Below are 22,976 nucleotides of genomic sequence, written 5' to 3' on the forward strand. Positions count from 1 at the left end.
TCTCATGTGTATGATCACAAACATATGATGAATCACCTTATAAACATAAGAGTAACATGCATTACCTTCAGTTTTATACATATTGACATCTAACATGAAACTAATATGGTTTCTTTTTTTCACTAGTGAGTGATCGTTTGTGCTTTCTCTAACGACATCCAAAATTTCCATGTATTTGCCTACAGACAGCCAAGGTCATTGCATGAACATTGGCACCTCCTGGTGGAGAAATTACAAATCGTGACGTTTTTATATTGCTGCAGAAATCTTCTTGTTTAAATGTAATGTCATCCATAGGTTGGTTTTAGACTTTAATGAAGCAATTTGCCTGTTTTTATTTTCACTGTACATCATTATAGAAAACAGAAACAGGACCTTTGTCTCATTTTGAGTTTTTATTTGGTTAAAAAAAAAAAGAAGAAGAAGAAGAAGGAAAAAAAGAAGAGAAAAACAGAAATCTGACATATTATTTTTTAAAATTTCTGTAGATTTCATGAGCCATGTGAAGTGTTTTGATTACAATAATTATGTGGTGAAAATCTGATGTTGTGATAATTTATTGGCTTGGATTTGATGTCTTTTTTTATGTTCCTCCTTTACATTAATACATATTTTATTATTATTTTATTATTATTATTTTTAATAAGAAAGCACATCAACGTAACCTTAACCTAATATAATGTAACCTTAATTTAATTAATCTAATTTGGGTGACATTATATTTGGGAGAAGTTTTGTTTTTGTTTTTGTTTCTTTGGTTTTTTTTGGGGGGGGGGGGGTTGTTAAATAAATGTGATGGCGTTGTGTTTGGTCGACTGTATGCATGAAACAAACTGCATTTCATATTTTAAGACTCGTGATCCAACTTAAACACGTTTTCGCGTTTCATAGCATGCTGAATATGTCTGACAAAACAAAAACATTAATGTTTTTGTTTTCTAAAGTATTACATTCACGTTTCAGATTTGAGTCGTCACAGTGTTATGCCGTGCTAAAGTAAAATAAAAAAAATGTTTTAATAAAAACTGCATTCTTCATGTTTTTTAAGAGGCTCTAAAGCACACATACAAACAATCATTCACACTCACGCTTAACAAGTTAAGCTACTGTAACATGCATGTCTTTGAACTGTGGGAAGAGCAGGTGTTCTGGGAATCCATCCTACCTGACAAACCATACCCTTTGTGAATATTAGCTAGAAAAATACTCTGACGGGTAAAATTAGTGCCAAACCATCCTACCTTTGTGAATGTGACCTACAACCATACTTAGTGGCAAATTGTCCTACCTTTGTTAATCTGAGCTAGAAGCATACTTTAACGGCTAAAATTAAGTGGCAAATCATCCTACCTTTGTTAATAAGAGCTAGAAACATACTCTGACAGGTGAAATTAAGTGCCAAACCATGCTACCTTTGTGAATGTCACCTATAAGCATAATTTAACGGGTAAAATGAAGTGGCAAACCATCCTGGCTTTAAGAATATAAGCTACAAGCATACTCTGATGGGCAACGTTAAGTGGCAAACCGTCATACCTACTTTAATTTGTGCTGGAATTACTCTGTGACAGCAGAAATATGCAGAGACTACCTACGGTAGGACGTTTTGCCAAAGTAGGATGGTTTGTCAGAACGCCGGAGCACCCAGAGAGATTATCCTCCAGTTTCCATAAACCAAAGTCATACATACACACACACACACACACACACACACACACACACACACACACACACACACACACACACACACACACACACACACACACACATATGACTTGCACCACTAATGTAAAGTAATATTGCTGAGTACTGATATGATCAGTGTTTGCATCCTAAATATAATGACACAATCAGACAGCAACTGCACATAGAAATACTTTTAAGTACATTAAAAAATTGCACTCAGAAGTATTGTGTGTTAAAGTACTGATAGTTTCGCTCACTGGTCCTCTCTGACCCAGTGGTCTTGGGCGCTTTAGTAATGAGCCCGGTCACCAGATTTTAAATTTAGTCTTCTTGAAAGTCTCAAATGGTATCATTTCCTTTTACTGAATCACTCAATGCAGAAATGAACCATGGTGGCATGGTGGAAATTATGAAGACATAAAAATCACGCTACTTTAACCCCAAATATATCCTTTTTTCTGACTTATTTACTACATTTCCTATAAATAGAGAAGCGTTTATGCTTCTAAGAACTCAAAAGTCTGAGGTTTGCTTAATATATGTTTACCGTTACCACAATTTAAAGTGAGAAATGGTGAAAACAGACATGAAAAATGACTACAGCACAACTTAAAAAATAAATACACTTGAATTCGGCCTCCAGTCATTGATACATTTCACAGAATAAATCTATTTGTCTTTTTCCTGTTTATCCACCAGGTAGCACCAGGTAACCACGTGATCTGGGTATTAATACTACCAACAACAGCATTTCTGATATTGTAGGATGTTTGCTCCTTTATCAACTCACCGAGCAGCCAGCTTTACTCATAAAGGTTTCACAGTATATTAAGCGGTCAGCTGTACAAACCCACAACATATGAGCTACATGTGTATTAGAGTAGTCTCTCAGTCGACTTACAGGGAAAGCAGGCCAATAGCCCTGATATTTGGGTTTGATATTAAATATGCTAATTTGAGTGCTGCCTCGGAAACATTAAAAATAAAAGTTTGCCATCAAAAATCTCTGAATGTGGCCTTAAAGTCAGGTTGTTTTTCTTTATGTAGTTTCACCAATAAGTTTCACTTCGTACGGCGCGCTGGGGTAGTTGCATTCACTGTCTGCTCGGAAATGTAACTTCTGCAAATAAATATTTCTAAGCGAATTGGAAAATCAGCTGAGACAAAAACTAGTGAAGGACAGAGTTGTGCTTAGATAACGTATTTGTTATGATGCATTTCATTTAATTGGTTATAGTATTTTAATTTTGACCACCTCTTTAAAACTATTTATTTATTAGTTCAAATAGGCAGTAAAACAGGAAAAACTGAAACGTCATCTGTGCTGTTGTATCAAATTTGATTGATCACTTCAGACCGCTTTCATGAAGTGTGAATATTCTTACAGTCCGTGAACGCCACGTGATATCACACTTAAATGCGCCCACTGCGCTCCCTCCGGTCTACAAACGCTCGGATGGAGAGCAGCTTCAGCTGCAAGCTCTAAACTTCAGCGGGCATTGCTGTGTCTCTAAGGTCAGTACACTTTCCTTTGGTTTCCAGCCCGAGGTTTCTGAACTTTAGTCAATAACTAGAGAAAAGCATTTCTCCACACTTTTTAGGTTTTAAGCGGCTGCTTTGCAATTTGCGAAACGCGTGTTTGCCATTAGGTGATGATGTTATTTTTAGAAACACAGAACGGGTGAAAATAATCTACATTTATTCACTGACACGAAAACATTGGTATTTAGAGTATTATAAAGTTGTGTAAGTGTGTGTGTGTGTGGGGGGGGGGGGGGGGGGAGTCACACTTAACACCTTTAGTAACTATACGTTTGTATGAACACAAATACACTAAAAATACTAAACTAAAAATACTTACATGTAGGAGTTTACTTGTGGATTAACTACTGTATTATTATTATTATTATTATTATTATTATTATTATTATTATTATTGCTACTACTGTGTAAACAGGAAGCTGGTCTGGGGTTACCTACTTCTGCATTTAGGTAGTTTTGGCCATAATACTGTACAACAATATAAGGCATAATTTATTTATAGGTATCTTTCAAGACATAAAAATAACAAAATAATTCTATAAATAACAAACTCACAAGTAAAAGTGATAAATTGCAAACGGTGCAACTTAACGGTGCAAACAGTGCAACTTAAAGTATGAGAAAATGCATCAGCATACGTAAATAAATACACTCACAGCATTTTACTGTCTGGAGCTGATTGAGTGCGAATTCATTTGAGCCAATTTACACAGTAAATCATAAGAACCTGATCAATACTGCCGGATTTTAGGGTCTGAAACTGAGAAACTGGGGGAAAAAAATTATGTTTATTCAGCTGCCCATTTTTTAATAGAAATATTCATGCAGTCTGTTAGAGTTACATTGAAATTAAACAATTATGGTGTTATTGTTTAGTTTTGTCAGCATTGAGTTCACAATGCCACAATGTTGTCCATGATATTATGCAGAAAGTTCACAGAGTTCCTCCTGCACCACTATGTCTGTAATAGGCTGATATTGGTCTGTAATGTGGGCCAGCACTGCGCAATATTGTGACTGCATGCTAGCTGGTTTAGCCTCTAATGAAGGCTTTAGTGTAGGTTGACCTTTAAAGGTTTTGGCCTGTAGTCCCAGTGTCAAACTAAGCAGCTGACGTTAGCTGCTGAGGGTCAACTCTTTGTGTGTGCCTTTAAATGAGTGACCGCTTCAGGGATGCTTTGAGTGTCAAAGCAGCAGCTACTGTATGGTGAAAGGCCTTTGCCACACACACGGACACCTGTCAGTAACAACAAAGCTCTCCAGCCTCCTCTTTTAGCTGCTTCAGAAAGCAAACACACGCTGTGCTTTGATGTTGCTGGGTACAGAGGGTCAGGTGGGAGGCTCGTTAGACTTTGTCCCCTCTCATGAAAGCTTTCTGAAAGGTCTCCAGCGCCGGATCACTCGCACTTGACCTTCTTTGTACCACCATGAGTGGGTTTGAGGATGGGCAGGGGCTAAGGGGGGGTGGTGGCATTTGAGCAACAACGGGTGGTGGCACCTCAGATGCCAGCACACATTGCAGTGTGCGCTATGAGAAAGCACAATAAAGTAAAGTCTATTTATTCTGTATTTTGGTTGTTTGGAAGTAGATAAACATCAGCCGCACGAGTGCATCACAGAGATCTGACGGCTTCTGTTCGAAGACAAACCCAAAAGTGTGTTTGCGTTCTTATATGTGAGGGAAAATAGTTCCAAACAGTGATCGATGGGATTGGGGCAGCTTATTTTAACAATGACCCCTGTGTTAGTCCTGTTTAAATCTACTTAGGTTTAGAGCGCTGTTGCTCTGACAAAAAGAGGGCAATGCCTTTAAGATGTCATCATGGGCGTCAGCTCAAAAGCTGTGCAGCATCTGCTATTTATTGAAGTCCATTGTGTTATTTTAGAAAGTATATTAAAGCAAATAACGTGTGTTTCATGAGCATCACACCACAGAGGTGTAGGAAACACAAACATCTTCAAGCTTGAAGCCTTGAGGTTGTTAAAATCAGCCTTTTTCTGACTGACCGACAGCTCGTTCCAACTCTTTCAACGCTGCTGCTTTTTCCTGCAATTTTCTTCTCAAAAGGAAACACATTCGATGATTTCTGCTTCATTGTCTATAAATTTCACAGCACTGGAGTTCAAGGTTTGCTCTTCTGGTTCAAAGAATGGGTTTAAGTTTGTAATGAGTTCCCCGGCTGCTTGTTATCGCTCGTCATGCAGATCAGTGTGCTTTAAAAAGAAAACTACAGGTGGGGGTAGGGGGCGCACACTTTATTTCCTTCACTCTTCTTTTATCAGTAAAACAACAACAACTGGCTCGCTGCACCTGCAGTTGCAGAAACAGATAGATTACTGGGTGATTCCGTTGCAGAATTACATTTCCTATTAACATGCTTCTTTTCAATCTAATACGACCCTGAATTTGCATTTTCAGTGTAGCACTGCCTGGAAGATTTTGCTGGTAGGTGACTGACTCATATCACCAGGCCAGTAATTGGAAATGTGGCATATGTAAATTTAATCAGATCAAGTCAACTTGGTTTTCATTTCAAATCTGAAGTAACACCTCACAAATAACTTTCACAGCTATCAAAACCAGCAAGAGATAGTGATAGAGAAGTTAAGAAGTACAAAACTCAGCAAAAACCTTATTTACGGTAGGTGTTATTAAAAGCAGGCTTTAGCTTTTAACAAAAATAATACATTTTGTTGATGAATTACAGTTATTTTTATAGTTAGTCCCCTATTTTTATGTGTAAAAGAAAAATCTGACTTAAAAGCAGCCTGTGTGGACCTTCATCGGTTCTTTATAAATTAAGCAAGTAAAATATGACCTGTATTTACACCATAACATGGGGTCAATGGAGCCGGTAATGCAAGTGAAACAGGCTGCAAAAGCAAAACCATCCCTACTTCCACCATCACAGGTGGAGCTTCAACTTTACAAGTAGAAAAAAAAAAGATTTGGTAAAATTAAAAATACATTTTATTGGGATTTTTTAAAAAATATTTTGTGCTTGGCAACACAAAAAAAGACTAGAAGACCACAGAGACAGCAAGGGTGGATGACCTCAGGATCCTTTCCACGGGGAAGAAAAAAATCATTCACAACACTCAGCCAAGAGCCGACCACCACTCTGGAATAAGCCCAATCATTATCCGAACGGCATTCTTATTTAACTGGAAGCAACACTTTATGATCTGAAACGATATCCTCTGGAAAGCACAGTGGAAAGAGCGTGATGGCATGAACACGCATACCTTCCAAAGGCATTGGTCACAAGTGTTATTGATGATGACAGGAGACAGAAGCAGCCTGCTGAATTAGTGTCAAACCAACCCAGGAGCTTTTCTGCAGTGTCTATGGCCCCACTCACACGGGCCTGGAGACTGCTCGGTGACCCCCTGACAATCACCTGGTCGCTGGGTAAAAATGTCTTTGCCATTGTGGTTGCTGGTGAAATTGGTCACAAAGAGTGCGCTGCACCAAAAACATTCTTGTAATTGCACCAAGGTTTTTGGTACAGTTGTGTAAACTTCACAAAAACCAATTTCAGCTAGCTGGTTTGCTGGCAGCCTGCAGCAGCCAATCAGAAAATAACCTGTGGTTGGCAGGGAGTCACTGACAACTCTCTAGACCTACTCGACTGTGGATTTAACAGTCAATTTCATATTGACTGCCATCACCTCGCCAACTGGTCGGGTAATAGCCATGTTTGCCTAGCAACCAGTGGTTGCCAACCGGTTTCTAGACCTGTGTGACTCAGGCCAATATCATTCATTTGTTCTCAACCCAGCTAGGCTGCATTTCACTGAAGACAAGGCTAAAGGCCCCAGTATAACTTCTGTAATGGTCGCTCTGCTCACCGCAGCAACCGCGTTCCACAGTTGTATTTATACCCGCCGTTACACGCAGGAAGCCGCCCCAGTATTGTCCTCAACGATAGATGCCGCCACTCAAACAATATCCCCAATCAGCACTGATGTAGGAGGAGAAGAAGTGAAAACCGGAAGCCAAGACAAGACAACAAACTCTAAAGTTTGCAAACTGTTCCAACACCTCCCTGTGTATACCTGTATGTCTCTGAGCTTCTGTACTGGGACATAATTAAAATGACAGTAAAAACCATCATGATTGTACACTCGTATCTTCAATCTAGCTGCGGTGGCCGTGGTTACGAGAATCGAGAGGTGCACGACCAACGCCACAAAGACTGTCCTTCAACAGATGATGTCACGCCAAAATTGGCACGCAAAACCCACGAAAGGGAGAGCATAATTGGGCCATTAGACAGGAAGACCCAGAAAGCACCACAAAGGAGGAAACTCGTTCTGTGGTGATAGACTAAAGGCCACCATTCCCTGCAGAGTGTTATTGGCAAATATTAAAAATTGTGATTTTATTTATTTTTAATCTGTTCAGTTACATTTAAGCAACTGGAAATAAGTGACCTTGTATACAAATGGCTGTAATTTCTCAAAAGTTAAGGGAGTGCTTTGTTGTATGACAGCTGCTTTCTAAATGATGCATTGCCATGACACCACCATAGAGTATCAGCTCATTACAACAAAAGCTTTTCATTTGTACAGTTCTGAGAAAACATTGTAAAATCTTTGGAACTGGAACTGGAATATTATCTGATGTTTATTGAAGTTACCGTTATATACAAACTCAATCTGACCTCCCCAATAGTAAAAAAAACAGTTGAACTTTTAATGTGTGTGATAAACCCATTCAGTAATCTTTCACAGTCGTGTCTGGAAAAACCAAGTGAACCTCTGCTGCTAATTACTTTGACAAAAACAGCAGTGGGAGTTAAAAGTGGAGGTTATACAGGTGCCCCTCCCTGTAATTTACTGACTGTCTGTACTTTAGAGGAGTTCAAACCAGTCCTCAGTCACAACAACTTTCACTGGACCTCAGAAGAGAAGGATCACAAAGACAAGAGTAGCACCACAACACCTGGAGACATTTCTGTGGCTAGATAACATCCTATAATTTTAAAAGACCACCTGGATATTTCACAACACTTCTAGGACACTTTTCTGTGGACAGAAAATCCCTGGAGGAAAAAAAAAGTAAAAAGGACTCTGCACGCACGTAACATGACCTCAGCTCAACTGTGAAGCGAGGTGGAGGGAGCAACATGGTTTCAGCTGCTTTCCTACCTCAGGGCTTGGATGAGTTTCAATCATTAGGAGAGCAAAGGAATTCAAAAAAAATGTCGTTGGCAGGAGAGGTTTAGTGTTGCTGAACTAAACCAGTCACATAAAAGGGAGTGGTCCAGAAATGTGTCATCATTGTTGCCTAAGCCTCATAATCAGCTACAGAAAACGTCTGATTAAAGGTGTTTCTGGTAAAAAAAAAAAAAAAAAAAGGTTCTAGACATTACTAAATTCAGACGTTCACGTACTTTTTCCAGCTTGCACTTAAAGTTATTACATTATGTTCACGTATTATTCAGTTATTCAGTTATTATGTGTTTGCGTGTTTGACTGTTACTGCAACACCAATAAAGATCAGTAATCAGACCACATTTTATTTTATGTGGTCTAATAGAAAACTTCTCGCAACTGTAGGTTTAATGCAGATGTTCCAAGATCAGTGTACAGCTTGCTTTGATGCAGTCAGGTTAAAGCTTTACATTTCACATTTATATGATAATCTACATATAATTTCTAACTTAAATCTTCCAAACGCATCGCAAAGAAAACTTTCAGCTTCGCGTCGCTTTCTCTGTCCTCCTCCCACCTTTTCAAAAAATTTAGAGCAGCAGGGTTTTGGGTCTGATTTTGTTTTTCAATCTCAAATTTGCTACAGCCCCACCTGTCAGGCTTCAAAAACAAAAAATTAAACCGCTCAGAAACAGGAAGTGTGGTTGCACTGATGTAACAGAGCACCGGAAGTCTAACTCCTCCTGCTTGAACGCAGCCTTTTACAACAGGTTCAACCTACACAAAAAACTGCAAGGGAGGGCTGCTGCTCTGCACATTTCAAAAGTTTGAATCTGTGATGTTAGGATTGTGTGGGAGTGTGTGAACGTAAGTGCTGGCATGCACTTGTGATACTAACATCAGGGCCAAGGATATACAGACGAAGCACCAAATGTTACTGTGTGTATAGGGACAGAACTACTTATCAAAACATGCTACATTAAATTAAAAAATGAAGTCTAACCTTCACATCTTTCAGGCTTATTCAAATTGAGACTCTATAAAGTTTTCATAAACGTATTAAAAACACAAGTATGACTGTGTCCTAGTTTCACATGCTTAGCATTATCAGTATTATAGTTCTCAGTATGTAAGAGTTCGGAAAAAAATGGCAACTTGAAGTAAAATGAAGATTATTCTCAAAAAGGATGAAAGAAATCAAAATTTATGTAGTAACAGCTCAAAAAAAGTAAGTGGTTAGATCGTAATGATTTCTACCCAATGGTCTATGATTCAGAAACTGCTGTATGTGTGATAGAGAAAACTGTCAGGGATTAACATGTGGAATAACTGCTGGGCTTCTTCACCCTGTGTGATACCATGCTGACTAGTTCAGTGGTTTAAATGGAAATTTAATGGTATAAGTAATGGAATCTATACAGCCACTCAAACCAACGTAATGTGAACAAACCAAGCAGTCAGCACAAGTTCAAAAAGGCCACAACATTTCCGAGAGTAAAGTTATACTTGGTTTACTAAAAGTGCGCAGTATTTTAGTACCTGGTAAATCAGTTTTGTTTTTTGTTGTTGTTTTGTTTTTTTAAGAAATGGCTCATGAAATACTGTAATTGTGGCTTCTGAACTGCCAAATAGCTTGACATTTTGTGCATGACAAATTTATATTTTTGTTTCCCTCCATGATTGTAAGCCTAATGTTTATTCTCCTTTTAGTTCTGTCTGGGGAATATATATCTTTAGCTTCAGCATTATACTTTTATAATGCACAGACTTTGGGGGTGTAAATTTTCCCAGAAACTGGCTGCTTATTTAATATTTTGCAATGGGAGTATTTTTACAAAAATGCACGATGGGGGGCACCGACGGAGGGGGCTTCACGCTGGGAGTACCTGAAGTTTGGAAGAGTGTATTTGCGACAACAGCCACTTACTCAAAAGGCAAGTTAACATGGCTTGGCATTAGCATGTGGTATGAGCCAAGGTAGCTGCATGCCAGTAAACTGTGTTCGCATAGAGTAGCATTGTATCAAACATACCTCAAACATGCACTATTAAAAAGCTTTAATTTTTTTGTGTTGACTTTCACGTCTATTTTATTTATAGCCTAGCACTAGAGACGTGAAGGATGCCCACCTTGGTTTAAAACTAAAACTGCATTCATTACAGCTATCCGCTGACAGTGGGGGAGGGGCGGGTCAAACAGAGCAACCAAACAGAGAAAGCCCTCTCACAGAGAAAGCCCTCCCGCTTTCAGCTGTTTTTATGTATAGTTTTTGAATCCTCCACCTGATGATGCCGGTCAGGTGTTAAGTTTGTAGTCCAGTGTGGTATTTAAGGACTGTGCTGAAAGCAATCAGCAGATGTGACCAAAGTACAAAACATTGGACAAAAGTTGCCTCTTAAAACAAGGCGATAAGCTGAAAGATGCAAAAATGCCTTACTGTCGAGCTGAATGATCATTATATGATATACGGTTGATTAGAAATCAAACATTTCTTTGATTTGTTGAGTTAAAAGGACCCGACAGGAATGGATGTACCATCTCTTCCATGTTGTCATTACTGTCCTACATCATACATAGCAGAAATTTATTTTGATCTTCAGTGGCCGGACCTGTGAAACTGCATGATAAACCTGTTAAATTACAGAAAAAGTTATGACTGTTCACAGACTGTTATAAAATACAATGTTTTTGTTTTTTTAATGCTGGTATTTAATTTTTTATTTTTTTACTTTTTGGGTGTAGTATGATTGGCAATAGAGGTGGGCACTCTTTATAAGAGGGAAAATTTATGAAAATGTCAATTAAAAGTTCAAAATTTTTACTGGTTCACATTTCTAAATCTGTCCAATGTCATCACCGGGCTGATTTCGGACCCCGGGCTAAGCTTCCGTTAGCTAGTTCGATTTGTTCATCTCAAATTCTAATTCTGCATGAAACACCTCGTGCTTTTATTTTGGGAGCTAAAAAGTTAAAAAATTCTCTCTGTTAAGATGTTGAACTACGCTGACGCAGTGTACACAAGTTCACATGACGCTACTTAAGGACAGTAAGCTTTACAGTAAAGAAGGTGACACGTGCCCGTTTCTGATGATGAATATTGCAGACTCAGGCGCATGCTGTCATATATTCCACATCTGCGTTTAGTATTTCAGCTCTATTAATAGTCCCTGTCTTCTCTTCACCACTAGGACTGACATTGACACACAAACACACACACAGAGCTCTTCAGCAGGACTCAAATGTCACATCAGCCTTGACCGAGTCGAAGATACTGCAGTGGTCGCAGAGGAAGTGATTTATAGGTGTGTAACTGTGATTATTGGCATGGCTGATCGCACAAAGCAAAGAGATTATTTGTTTACAAGCCCTAAAGTTATGAGAGGTTGGGGTATTTTTTAGGTGCAGTTAGGTTCAGCAGGCTGCTTTTTTTTCATTGCTCGCAGTGCTTTATGTGTGAAACTCTGCAAAGCATGGCAGATGCATTCCTGTCCTCTCATTAAATGTGTGGTTTGAGACATTTTATCAGGGGGAGAGTGTACGAGAAGAAGTTTTGTTGTTGATTTGATTTTAAAACTTGCTGTAACAGCCAGTTGGAGCAGATAAAAGTTACATGTTTGCAGGGAAAGAGCTTGTGGTTACGGCGTCACGGGTGATGAAATGTCTGTCTCTCTCTCTTCCTTTTTACAGGTTCTTTAAAGTGTCAGGGGTGGAAAGAAAAAACTCCCTGCCTCCTCCCCTCTGCTAGCCCATCTTTCCTGTGGAGGAAGAGGGGCAGTTGGTGCGTGCTGCAGTGGAGGAGAGGTGGTTCACAGCAGTGCACGAGCTCTCAAAGCTCACAAATCTCATCTATTTCTCATCTATTCAAACTAAGAGGACTTCATCCGGAGCGCATCTGTGGAGGCTGTTTGGATATTTGTGCAGCGGTCAGACGGTAAAAGTCTGCAGACATGTCGCCTTTCCTGCGGATCGGATTTTCCCACTTTGAGATTGATCCGGGTCTGGCTTATCATGAGGAGGTGCTGAACCCATACTGTGCTGTTTATATGAAGGAGGCCGTTGACACAGGTTAGTGACTATAAATAATGATCATTTTAATTTGAGTCCATTCAATCAAGTGAAAGTTGATTGGTCTAAGTGGTCACTGGTGACCACCCCAAACCCTTAATCTGCCCCTTGATGGCCAAAATTGGAAGAGCAACTTTAAAAAAGGACAAAAATGACATAATCTGATAGCACAGGGTTGGATTTAGGGTTACGGTTAGGATTAAAGTCATCGATGACAGCTTAAACTTCAGAGGGTTAAATTACACAGTGAGGTGGAACATTTTGGCATGTGTAATTATGTTTTGGTTTTGGCGATTGCATCATCTTTGCTTGTTTGGGTTTTTTTTTCGTAGCCACACAAGCTCAGAATTGATTCAGTAATTTAGCTATTGATCCAGAAAAATACCAAACTTTTACTGCTTTTATGTTCAAAAATGTGACTTTGTTTCTTTTCTTTGACACGTATGATTGTAAAACTGTTCGCTTTAGATTTCTAACAAACAAGCAGTTTGAAGACATTATCTTTACATGTGGTTGACATAATCCTTTCTTTTTTAACTTTTTGAAATATTAGATATTTATATATAGGAATCAACTTCAGTAATAATCTCTGTGCATGTTTCCACAAAAACAAGTTTGGAACAGAATCCAATTATTTTCAACTCATTTTAACTTTGAATTTTGCAGAAATACCATAAAGACAGCTTGTCAAATGCTAAAAATGTTAATTTCATTAAAAATCTATCCTCATTTTGCTTCAGATACCGTGGGAACATGGGCTTGGTTACCATTGTGCAATGTTGCTCACCACTTTTAACAGCAACACTGTGAGTGTAAGTGTTTGAGGCCTAGGGAGAGCAGTCGTTGCAGTGCTGAAAGTGTTATAAGCTTGGTGTAGGTTTTAAGATGATCAGCAGCCTCGGTTTGGCTATTTTTTTAGTTTCAAAAACTGGTGAAATCTGAGGTCTGAGCTGCGGGGCCCCCAGCTTACACCGGGACTCTTTTACATGCTGCTGTGCACACTGATGCAAAATGTGATTTTGCACCATCTTACTGAATCTCCTCGAGAAACAAATGGTGTCACGATGGCAGCGTGTGTTGATGGTTCATCATTAGCGCTGCCTTCACAAATGTTAAGAACTGTGCCGCAAGCAACTATGCTCCTCTTTATCTTCACTGACACAGACTTTGTAACTGAACAAGCCTTCAGCTCTGAAGATACAGATATCTGTGATTTTCATGAATTCAAATTTCTAATCAGTCTGATGACAAGAAAGGTTTTTCCAGTTGCTTCAGTCCATCCTTAACGAGCTCGTGTCCAGAGAAAGTGATCTGGAATTTCAGGATCTTGTTGTAGTTTAATTTGTTTGTGTGGCAGAGTTAAAAATAAAGAGCTCCTGAGCCCAAGCAGTGATTTCCACTACATGGTCATGCAGTTTATATATTTACCATATAGTGAAATTCTTAGTTTTTTTAAACATTCACTTTTTTCCTTCTTAAAGACTCTTAAATACCTCTCTGGTATCTTTTTTTGTTAAAAGAGAACACACAACTCCCATCCTCGCTTCACTCCATTGGCTGCCTGTATATCTTAGAGTTCATTTTAAAATTCTCATGTTTGTTTTTAAATGTTTAAACGGTCTTGCCCCAACTTACCTCTCTGAGCTTCTGCATCTTTACTCACCCCCAGGTCTCTCAGGTCAGCTGACAAGCTGCTCCTGGAGGTACCCAGGTCCAAGAGAAAGCTCAGAGGGGACAGGGCCTTCTCTATTGCTGCTCCTAATCTCTGGAACAATCTGCCCCTGCGCATTAGAGAGGCCCCTTCACTGTCCACTTTTAAAACAAGTCTTAAAATCCATTTTTACTCCTTGGCATATGACACAGTATGACCCTGATTTTATTGTTTTACAGGTAATTCTAATGATCATTTTATACTATTTTATTTTTTCCTATTTGTGCTAATTTTATTATTTTAAATGTCATTTTAATTATCATCAATTATCATTAATTTTTTATTCTTTATTTAATTTTTTTTTTAACTTATTCAATGTATCATTTCTGGCATGTCAAGTCTACAACACTGTGTGTTCATCTGGGAGTTGTTCTGAAAGTGCTATATAAATAAATTGCCTGCTTATATGCAACTAAATCTTAACCTGATCAGGAAAGTCAAGCGTTTACGTGACTTTTCTGGTCTGTATGTTGCTTACATTCAAATCGTAAGGATGACATTTCTTTTTATATGTCATCTTTGTATTATTCTAGCTCACATGTGGGTCATTCCATCTCACATTAGCATAGACTGACATTTTTGGATGCGTCTGTCCCAAATTACAGATCTTGGTTCATTTGGATGGGAACAAAAATCAGGGAATAGAGTTTTTTTTTAAAATTCATGTTCACACATGTTAATCAAAGGGGTAAAAGTGGGTTGACAAACCTTTTTCTTTTTAATATATGTTGTGTAATGTATTTGGTAAATGAAGCTCAAGTTTCAGAGCAGTCATTAAACATCTGCAGACTTTTTTAAATGCAAATCTGAGACGGTCGTGTTGAAGGCCCACGTTGATTTGCGATGGAGTGACCCCTTTAGAATTTAAACATCTTGTAAATCACTCATTCTCACTAAGTATATTATTAAATATTATTTAATATTTCACAGCATCGCAGCCCTTCTGTAGACAGGGTTGCCATAAAAACGCCACACTATGCTCACTGGATTATTACCAGAAAAAAGAAAGAAAGAAAGGTTTTCCATGCAGCACAGGAAGTGATGCTCAGGAAGTTTTCAGTGAAGCAACAACAGTGTGTGTTGGGAACAGAAAATGTCGACTGTGACTGTGGTAGTAGGTTACAGCGTAGAACGCTTCACTGATTATCTGTAACTGTTTTCATAGTGAATCAGCTATGTTTACTTTCACTTTGAAGGACGCTGACATACAGTTCCAGTAAGTCTTTCCGGCTAAGTCTGCAGAATCTGAGGTATTGGATGGCTCATATAGCAGGAATGTTACATGTTCAAGGACTCAACAACATTTTTAAATAATAGAAATGTTAATGGGCTTATACAGTAAGCCCAGTATGCCCTTTTTTTTAAGCTCTCTTTTGGGTTGTTGATTCACATCCAGTGTCACAACTGTGGGAAACTTCCCAGCGTGATAAAGCCTCACAGCAGAATTCTTAGTTCTGCATCTGGCTAAGTTTAACCACTGCTGAGTATGAGTGCAGGATAAAGTTAAACACAGTGTGTGACTGAGAGGAAAGAGGAGGGTCCTTATGTTTCTTTTCCTCTTCAATGTAACCGCAACGCTCGTCCTACAGGGTAGCAGAGCGACACTCTGTGTGTGTGTTTCACTTACACTTTCACCGGGGAACTAAATGTAATTTAGTTTCGTTTCACTTTACTTTGGATTAAAAGTATATATTTTTAATGCATGAGTCATAACATTGTGAAGAAGCAAAGAGTGGACGCGTCATTGATCTTATGATGTGCTTAAACTGAAATACTCACATGAAGTGAAGACATCCACTACTTCATCACAAAGAGTACCCTTAAAAGGGAAAAGCCGTTTATTACGTTAAACAGTGTTCCAGTGTTTATGAGGAGCATATGCTCACTGGCAGCGTGAAATGAAGAGCTGATTAAAAAAATAAAAAAACAGCAGATAGCTCCCATCAGGCCCTTTTTGGCTCACTGTGACTTATTTCATCTTCAAATAACAGTGACTGAAGTCGAGTGTGTTCAGGCTCTCTTTAGGTTTCTCCGTTTTCGACTCTGCCAAGCACAGCAAGTCGTCCACAAGTGCAACACTTTAAAGCCACATGATTTTCTGTTCTTACAGTGCTGTTTTTTCAAAAGTAGCGTTGGCATGATGGTATACATGGCTGTGCCAAATAACTCGTGTCTGTTCCTGTATAATGAAGTTTATAAGGCTTCAAATGATTCCACTTTTAGATTTCTTGTGTAATTTAGTCTGGAAAAGTTAAAATATATTATCAGTAGCATTTATACTTATACAGACACAGATACAAAATGTGTATCTGCACTAAGTAAAATCCTTTCTTACTTTCAAAATAAGGCCAGCGTGTTCCGTACATGTAAAAACAGTATGAGAAATCCAGTCATGTGTCTCTCCGCACTCCGCATCGAAGCAGAGCGGTAAATACCATAGACTGTATATGAAAGATGGTTGGCAGAGCATTTGAACTGTGCCTACTTCTGCTCCAAAACCAGCATGGTTCACCAAACTTTTCAGATTAGAGGATGGTGTCCCATGCTCTCCAGTCTAATTAACAAGGCACATATATAGACTGTACAGTTGTATCAGTAAACTGCAGAGATGTGCATACATGCTAATTAGTGCTAAGTCACATCAATAAAAAAAAAAAAACTTAATCATTAGGTGGTTGCAAGTACAAGACTATCAGAAAAATCCTTAGGCTCTCTTGATTTAAGCCCTTATTTAATTCTTATATGAACTATGTATGGTCTCAATCGCTGCTTTTAAGTCTTGCTGAACACAACAAGAGTACGAGTTAGGGTAGGCCCTAAGATCACTGGAAGCAAGATGCAGTGGCTACGTCCATTTTTTATATACAGTCTGTGATTATGGTAATCGAGGAGAATTTCTCATATCACTGATGTGTTTTCAAAAGGCCTGGACAACAATAGGACTCTGTGGCATAGATATCAGTTCTTGGAAGCACAGACAGTACTGGTTAGTTAAATCAGCTCATTGTTGGTTTTGCTTTTCACGAACTACGCTGACAGCGAGACATGTATTCATGAAAACTCAACAGGTCATTCAAACAGCGAATCATTTTTAGTGAATTCCACTTTAGAATTTTATTCAAATGAGGCAAACCTGATGAGCCGGGGATCTGAAGCTCAAACACAGCAGACAGATTTGCTTTATTGGATGGATTTCTTTCTCATTGTTCCATTCAGTGTTTCTGTGCGTTTTTACCGACAGTATATACAGAGAGGGAAATGTAAGCCCCTTCAAAAGAGCGAAGACATGAGAGCACAAACTCTAAATAGCACTTTGTGCTTTTTCAAAGAACACAGACTGACAACTGCATGGAGCCAAAACATCACCATGCACTTTGCTTAATGCTGCAAGGAAACCTTTAAAATAAAAAAGACACCGTCTGATAAATCCTGTGCGTCTGGGGAGACAAACACACATTTTCGTCTCTTTGTGCTTTAATCAGCTCTGACAGCAGCTGGCAAAGGCGATGGACAGAAAGGCAATGAGCCGATGAGATGGAGAAGGCAGCGGCTCACTTTGGGAGTAAAAAGCTTAGAGGGCTTTATTGTTGAAGCAGCAGGATAGCATGTGGCTGTTATGTAAGTGGATATATGTGATGTTATTGCAGAGAAAAATCAGCAGATGTGAATTACAAAGGCTTTCTTTCCCTCCCGGCCATATGATGCAATTGAAAATCTGTCAACATTCAGAGTGAATGGTAGATGGTCTGTATTTGTATAGCGCTTTACTTGGTCCTAAGGACCCCAAAGCGCTTTACACTATACACAATCATCCACCCATTCACACACACATTCACACACTGGTGATGGCAAGCTACACTGTAGCCACAGCCGCCCTGGGGCGCACTGACAGAGGCGAGGTTGCCGGACACTGGCGCCACCGGGCCCTCTGAATGATGATATAATCTGCTTGCTGGGTGGTCAAATATTCAAACATAGTGCAATGTCTAACAGCACTAACAAGCACATGGGATCAAAGACGGTCATGAATCTGGCTTTAAAGAGCAGCTTGATACATAAACAAATAAATAACACAAATTTTCTGTTTTTTCGCTGTCTACTGTAGAAACTTGTGATTTTTCGCAGTGGGCTCAAAGTTTGTTTTTTTTTTTAAAAAGTCAATTAACTAGAATTTTATAATTAAAGGGCAGAATGTGCAATGAACTTTTGATGAGTTTTTTTTCTGTAATGTTAGACATTTATTTTTTTCCAATTCAAGCTCAAAATCCCTCTTTTTCAATCATGTAGAAAAACTGAGATGTAATGTTTAAATTGCACTTTTTCTTATAATTAAATATCTCAGGAATAAAATATGTAGTTAAATCTCTCTACACTGACAAATAGAAGAGTTTTAATTGTCCAGACCACTTAAGATTAACTTATTAATTTGCTTTTTCAGTGTCTGTAATGGTTAAAACAGTCAAAAACAGCAGTGTTTTCTTTTCTTTGTGGTATTTTCACATTTGTTATGGGACAAAATCTACAGAGCTTGTGATTTTGTGATGACATTTTCTCTAGTGGTTGAAGTGTAGGTAGCAAAACACAGGTTAACCTGTCCTTGACACACAATGTCATCATTCCCAGCAGCTTTTCTAAAGTGCTGCAGGCATGACTTTTATTTTGTAGGTCAAACTGGAAGTTAGCATCACCCCACTTCCTCGGCTAAAAGCTAATGAGATTTGAGCAAGATAGCCTCGATGAACAGGTGTCTCATTTATGTTTTTTGAAGCATGAATGCAATTGCAAGAAGCAAAACACTAACAGTGGGCTGTAAACAAAAACACCACCCCTGCAAAGTTCCCATGTTCACCTACGTGACAGTAAATTTTCCCAACAACTTCATCAGAACCATTTAGCCACTTGTTAGCAACCACATTTTGTGGGACTTCACCGACTAGCTTCAAAGATAATGAGTGGGGTACTTCATAAGAGGCTGCAGAACAAATCATGTAAAACATGTAATAACCAGAGACTGTATTTCAGTCTTCTAGCTAAAAATATATATATATATATATATATATACATTGTGATGTTGTAAGTAATTCATAGCAAATAATGCTATCTCAGTTCTGGATGTTTAGGAGTTATGCTTGTCGTACTCTTGGATAAAAGCCAGACTTTGGAAAACTGTATGCCACACAATATTTTAAAAGTAAGAGTTGATCAAATGTCACATCATGAGCAAATGGATAAAAAAAAGTCTGTCACCTGGCAGACATCTACCTAATGCTTTCCACCTTTCTTATTCTCATTCTCAGAAACATGCAGCCACTTATTCCAATTGAAAATGTAGGTGTTTGCAAAATCTACAAATAACAAATTTTTCATTTTGAAAATGAAGCTGAGCAATACACCAACAGCTGAGCGCTGTTTGCTTTTTATCTGCTCAAACAAGAGTAAATGTAGTCAGCATTTCTGAAAGCAGGACAGCGCGTGAAGGATAGAGTCGAAATATCCTTAAGAGTGTGTGTAGAAGTGTGCTTCATGTATCTGTTTCTTTAATAGTTTCTCCACAACACTGGAGCTCTGTGGTGTGAACAATGAAGTGATTTCTGCTGTCAAAAAGACTTCTGTGCAGTGAAATAAGAGTCAATTTTATCTCATGTCCTGCCTATAAAGAAGTGGCCTTTATTTCTTTTCTTTTTTTTCGTTACAGAGAAGGGTCAAGTGTACAAGCAGAAGAAGCCCACCATGTATCCGCCCTGGAGCACCACATTCGATGCCCACGTCCACCGCGGGCGCATCATGCATGTGATGGTAAAAGACCGGACAGCCGAGCTCAAGTCTGAGGCCACGGTAGCTCTGGACTCGCTGGCAACGCGGTGCAAAAAGGAGAACGGCAAGCTGGAGATTTGGGTTAGTGCATCAGGATGGATTGATGCGTGTGCTTGTTTGAAGTGACAGACCAGCTGCTTAGTTACGCAAGCAAAAAGAAATCCAGATGTGCAGATGCGTTTAAAGGGGTAATCCTCCTTTAAATTATTAAAAAATAACAGGTTTTTTTTGTAATAAGCATCATCATATGCACTGAAATCAAAACACTAACTGCTTTTAGATCATAGCAAAAGAAGCCTCGGTTAAATTAATTACTTTAATGATGGCTCTAATCCACGTCCTAGTAAGCAAAGTCAATGAGCCAGTTCACACAACACCATCAACAAGCGACATCTGTGCATGTCTACACAGAAAGCCAAACAAGAAAATACTTTTATTTCTGTTTTATTACAACCGTTATTTTCTTATGATATGAAACACAGATTGTCCTACAATCAACACCCAGCACAACTTCAGTGTTTTTAACTAATTACCACAGATATTATTACATTTTTATTAACCTTTCTGGATCATATTATGATTGTGACATAGTTATTGGCGTCATAACTGCTCTCAATATGAGAAAAGAAGGCTACATCACAATGGTATCATTATAAGAAATAATGATACCATTGTGAAGAAATTATGGAAGAAATTAACAGGTTTAATCTCTTGGGAAATGTTTACAGGTTTCTACTGTAGACTATATATAGACTATATGACTGATATAATCCACCGTCACATTATCCGTTAGTTCCTGAACGCTGCTTTTTGTTAGCTTTGTGTTTGGGTCATAGATGAGTTGTTTTGGGGGGGTTGTTGGAAGTTGATGTTTTTTGGTGAAATCAGTTGAAAAGAGTCTCCTTGGGTTTCAGTTGCTAGCAGACTGGCACAGTCATCCATAGTCTGCATGGACGACACCAACTTGTCTGCAAACACTTGCTAACTAATCACTGAGTAGTAGAGAAACCTGAAAAAACCCCAAATGAAGGCTGTTCACCTTCAAAGTAAAAGTTGATTCATATTGCAAAAACCAACATGGTTCAAAGGGGTGCAGTCTTTACTTTGAACGTGAATGGTCTCAGTTTCTGGTTTGCATCACACTCTTCAAAGTTTAGCAACAGTGTACAGAAAAGCCACCAAACTTTGGGCACTGCTGCAATCTACTAGTGGCCAATATAAACACAAAATGTACCTTGCTGTGACCAATTTTACCTAGCAACAGCAGCCAAACTCTCACAACAACTGGTTGAATTTTTCACTACTTGGTTGCTGAGAGGTCATGTAATTGACGCTTAAGTGGGATTAATATGAATTATAATTTTTCACCAAACAAAATTTTGCTGGATTTTTTGTACCACACAGCAAGCCATGTTATTTGTGAGATAGTTTTATTTCATTTCCCCAATTGCATCAACCTGAATTCGCTGAGGTGTGGCCTGGGACGCCAAAGTCACCATGCTGTTGACACGCACCTGTCATTCAAAGATGCTGCACCCCAAAGTTTAAGATTTAATAGCATCCAAATGACTGAGTTATAAAAAAGAAGTCACCATCTGTACAGTTTTTATAAAGAAAGAAACCATCAATAGATAACAGCCTATGGGGACTGGCTCACTTTTGGAGTGAACCTCAAGTGGCCATTAGAGGAACTGCTTAACTGTTTGTTTTTTGTTTTTGTTCTTTTTACATACGTGTGTCTTTTTTTCCCCAAGGTTGCTGCTTGATTTTCCCTCAGACTTGTATCCAAAAAGACTCTTTTTAGCTTAGCTGAGTACTACATCTGCCAACCAAAGGAAGCGTGAAGAACTAACATTACAGCTCAGCCGAGGCAGGACTTCATTAATGTCTTCATCTCGTCACAGCTGTCACAAGCATGATACTTTTTTTCACGGGTAGATGCGTCTTGTACTTCTGTAGTTAAGTAGAAAGAAAATAGTTCCTCCAAGAAACTGTCCAACATAAGATTTGCTGATTGTTTTGGGGCCATGGATTTGGGCTAAGCTGTTCTTTTAATTAGATGCAGGTCAGTCGGTGAAATCTGCTGAGTTTTTTAAGACTTTTGTTTTTGTTAGAGAGAGCAAGAGATCACTTCCTGGACAGACTCGGTTGTGAGTGGCAATACACAACATTTCACGGCATGATCTCTTAAACCAAACTAATCAAATACGCTCCTTCAGCCTGTTCTTTATGCGTGTGTGTTGTTCCCAGACTGTCTGCATGTGTCACTGCCTCTAAGGAGGATGACGTATATGCATCATCCTCCGGAATTCACATCCTTCCCTTTTCATTTTGTCATTTTCTCATGAATTTCTTTCCTAAAATATCTCTTTTTGTGTGTTTCTGTCTCCCTTTGTTCTTCTTTTGTTTCTTTTTCTCTCAGTTGGAGCTGAAGCCGCAGGGACGCATGCTCATGGAGGCTAGATATTATCTGGAGAAAAGTGGTGAGTGAATCAGACCTTCAAACCTCAGCTTGCTGCCCCTCAGTAGTTATTTACTGAATTCGCAGCCAAATAAGAAGAACTGCCTCACAAAAGTCGGATAAAATTGCAGCGAGAGCCACTTGTTCTTATGTGGTTTACATAATTGTCTCTGGCACACACACAGTGCTATAGTCTCAGGAAGCAGCCTAACAGCAACTCCTCTGGTGTTGTGCACTAACAAGACAGGACGGAGAAACCAGAAGCACAAAGGACGAGCTTTAGAAGTGTTGCTTAGTATTGTCGCCTGTGGGTTTAATGCTTAAACTCAGATTTACGTGTGGCATGGTTCGACTGTGTAGAAAGATTTAAACACGGGAAGAAAAAACATTTCACCCCTTAAAGTCCAGGGATTTCAAAATCTGACTAATTTATACCTCACCCCTGGGGCAATTAGTGCCCGCTTGTCAAAACCGCTAGTGTGGTTTGTTTACACAACCTGTCCTTAAGCGTCTGGCCCGACACACTGGATTATATCA

At 38.9% G+C, this 22,976-nt stretch overlaps 1 protein-coding gene across 3 annotated transcripts in view; it reads left to right on the top strand.

Annotated features, from left to right (window-relative positions):
- Positions 1–3,072: 3,072 nt before the first annotated feature.
- Positions 3,073–22,976, top strand: part of prkcq (protein kinase C, theta) — a 34,294-nt gene continuing 14,390 nt past the window's right edge. Inside the window, exons 1-5 of one of the 3 annotated variants that reach the window (XM_085137444.1) lie at positions 3,073–3,201; positions 11,577–11,690; positions 12,076–12,453; positions 19,860–20,059; positions 22,401–22,461. In XM_085137444.1, coding sequence (XP_084993570.1) covers positions 12,336–12,453; positions 19,860–20,059; positions 22,401–22,461 — 379 coding nt within the window. In that variant the 5' untranslated portion in view covers positions 3,073–3,201; positions 11,577–11,690; positions 12,076–12,335. The remainder of the gene's footprint in view (positions 3,202–11,576; positions 11,691–12,075; positions 12,454–19,859; positions 20,060–22,400; positions 22,462–22,976) is intronic. The other 2 variants (XM_085137441.1, XM_085137443.1) reach the window with 2 other exon arrangements.

This window comes from Neolamprologus multifasciatus, chromosome 17 (assembly GCF_963576455.1).
Source record: "Neolamprologus multifasciatus chromosome 17, fNeoMul1.2, whole genome shotgun sequence".
NCBI lineage: Eukaryota > Metazoa > Chordata > Actinopteri > Cichliformes > Cichlidae > Neolamprologus > Neolamprologus multifasciatus.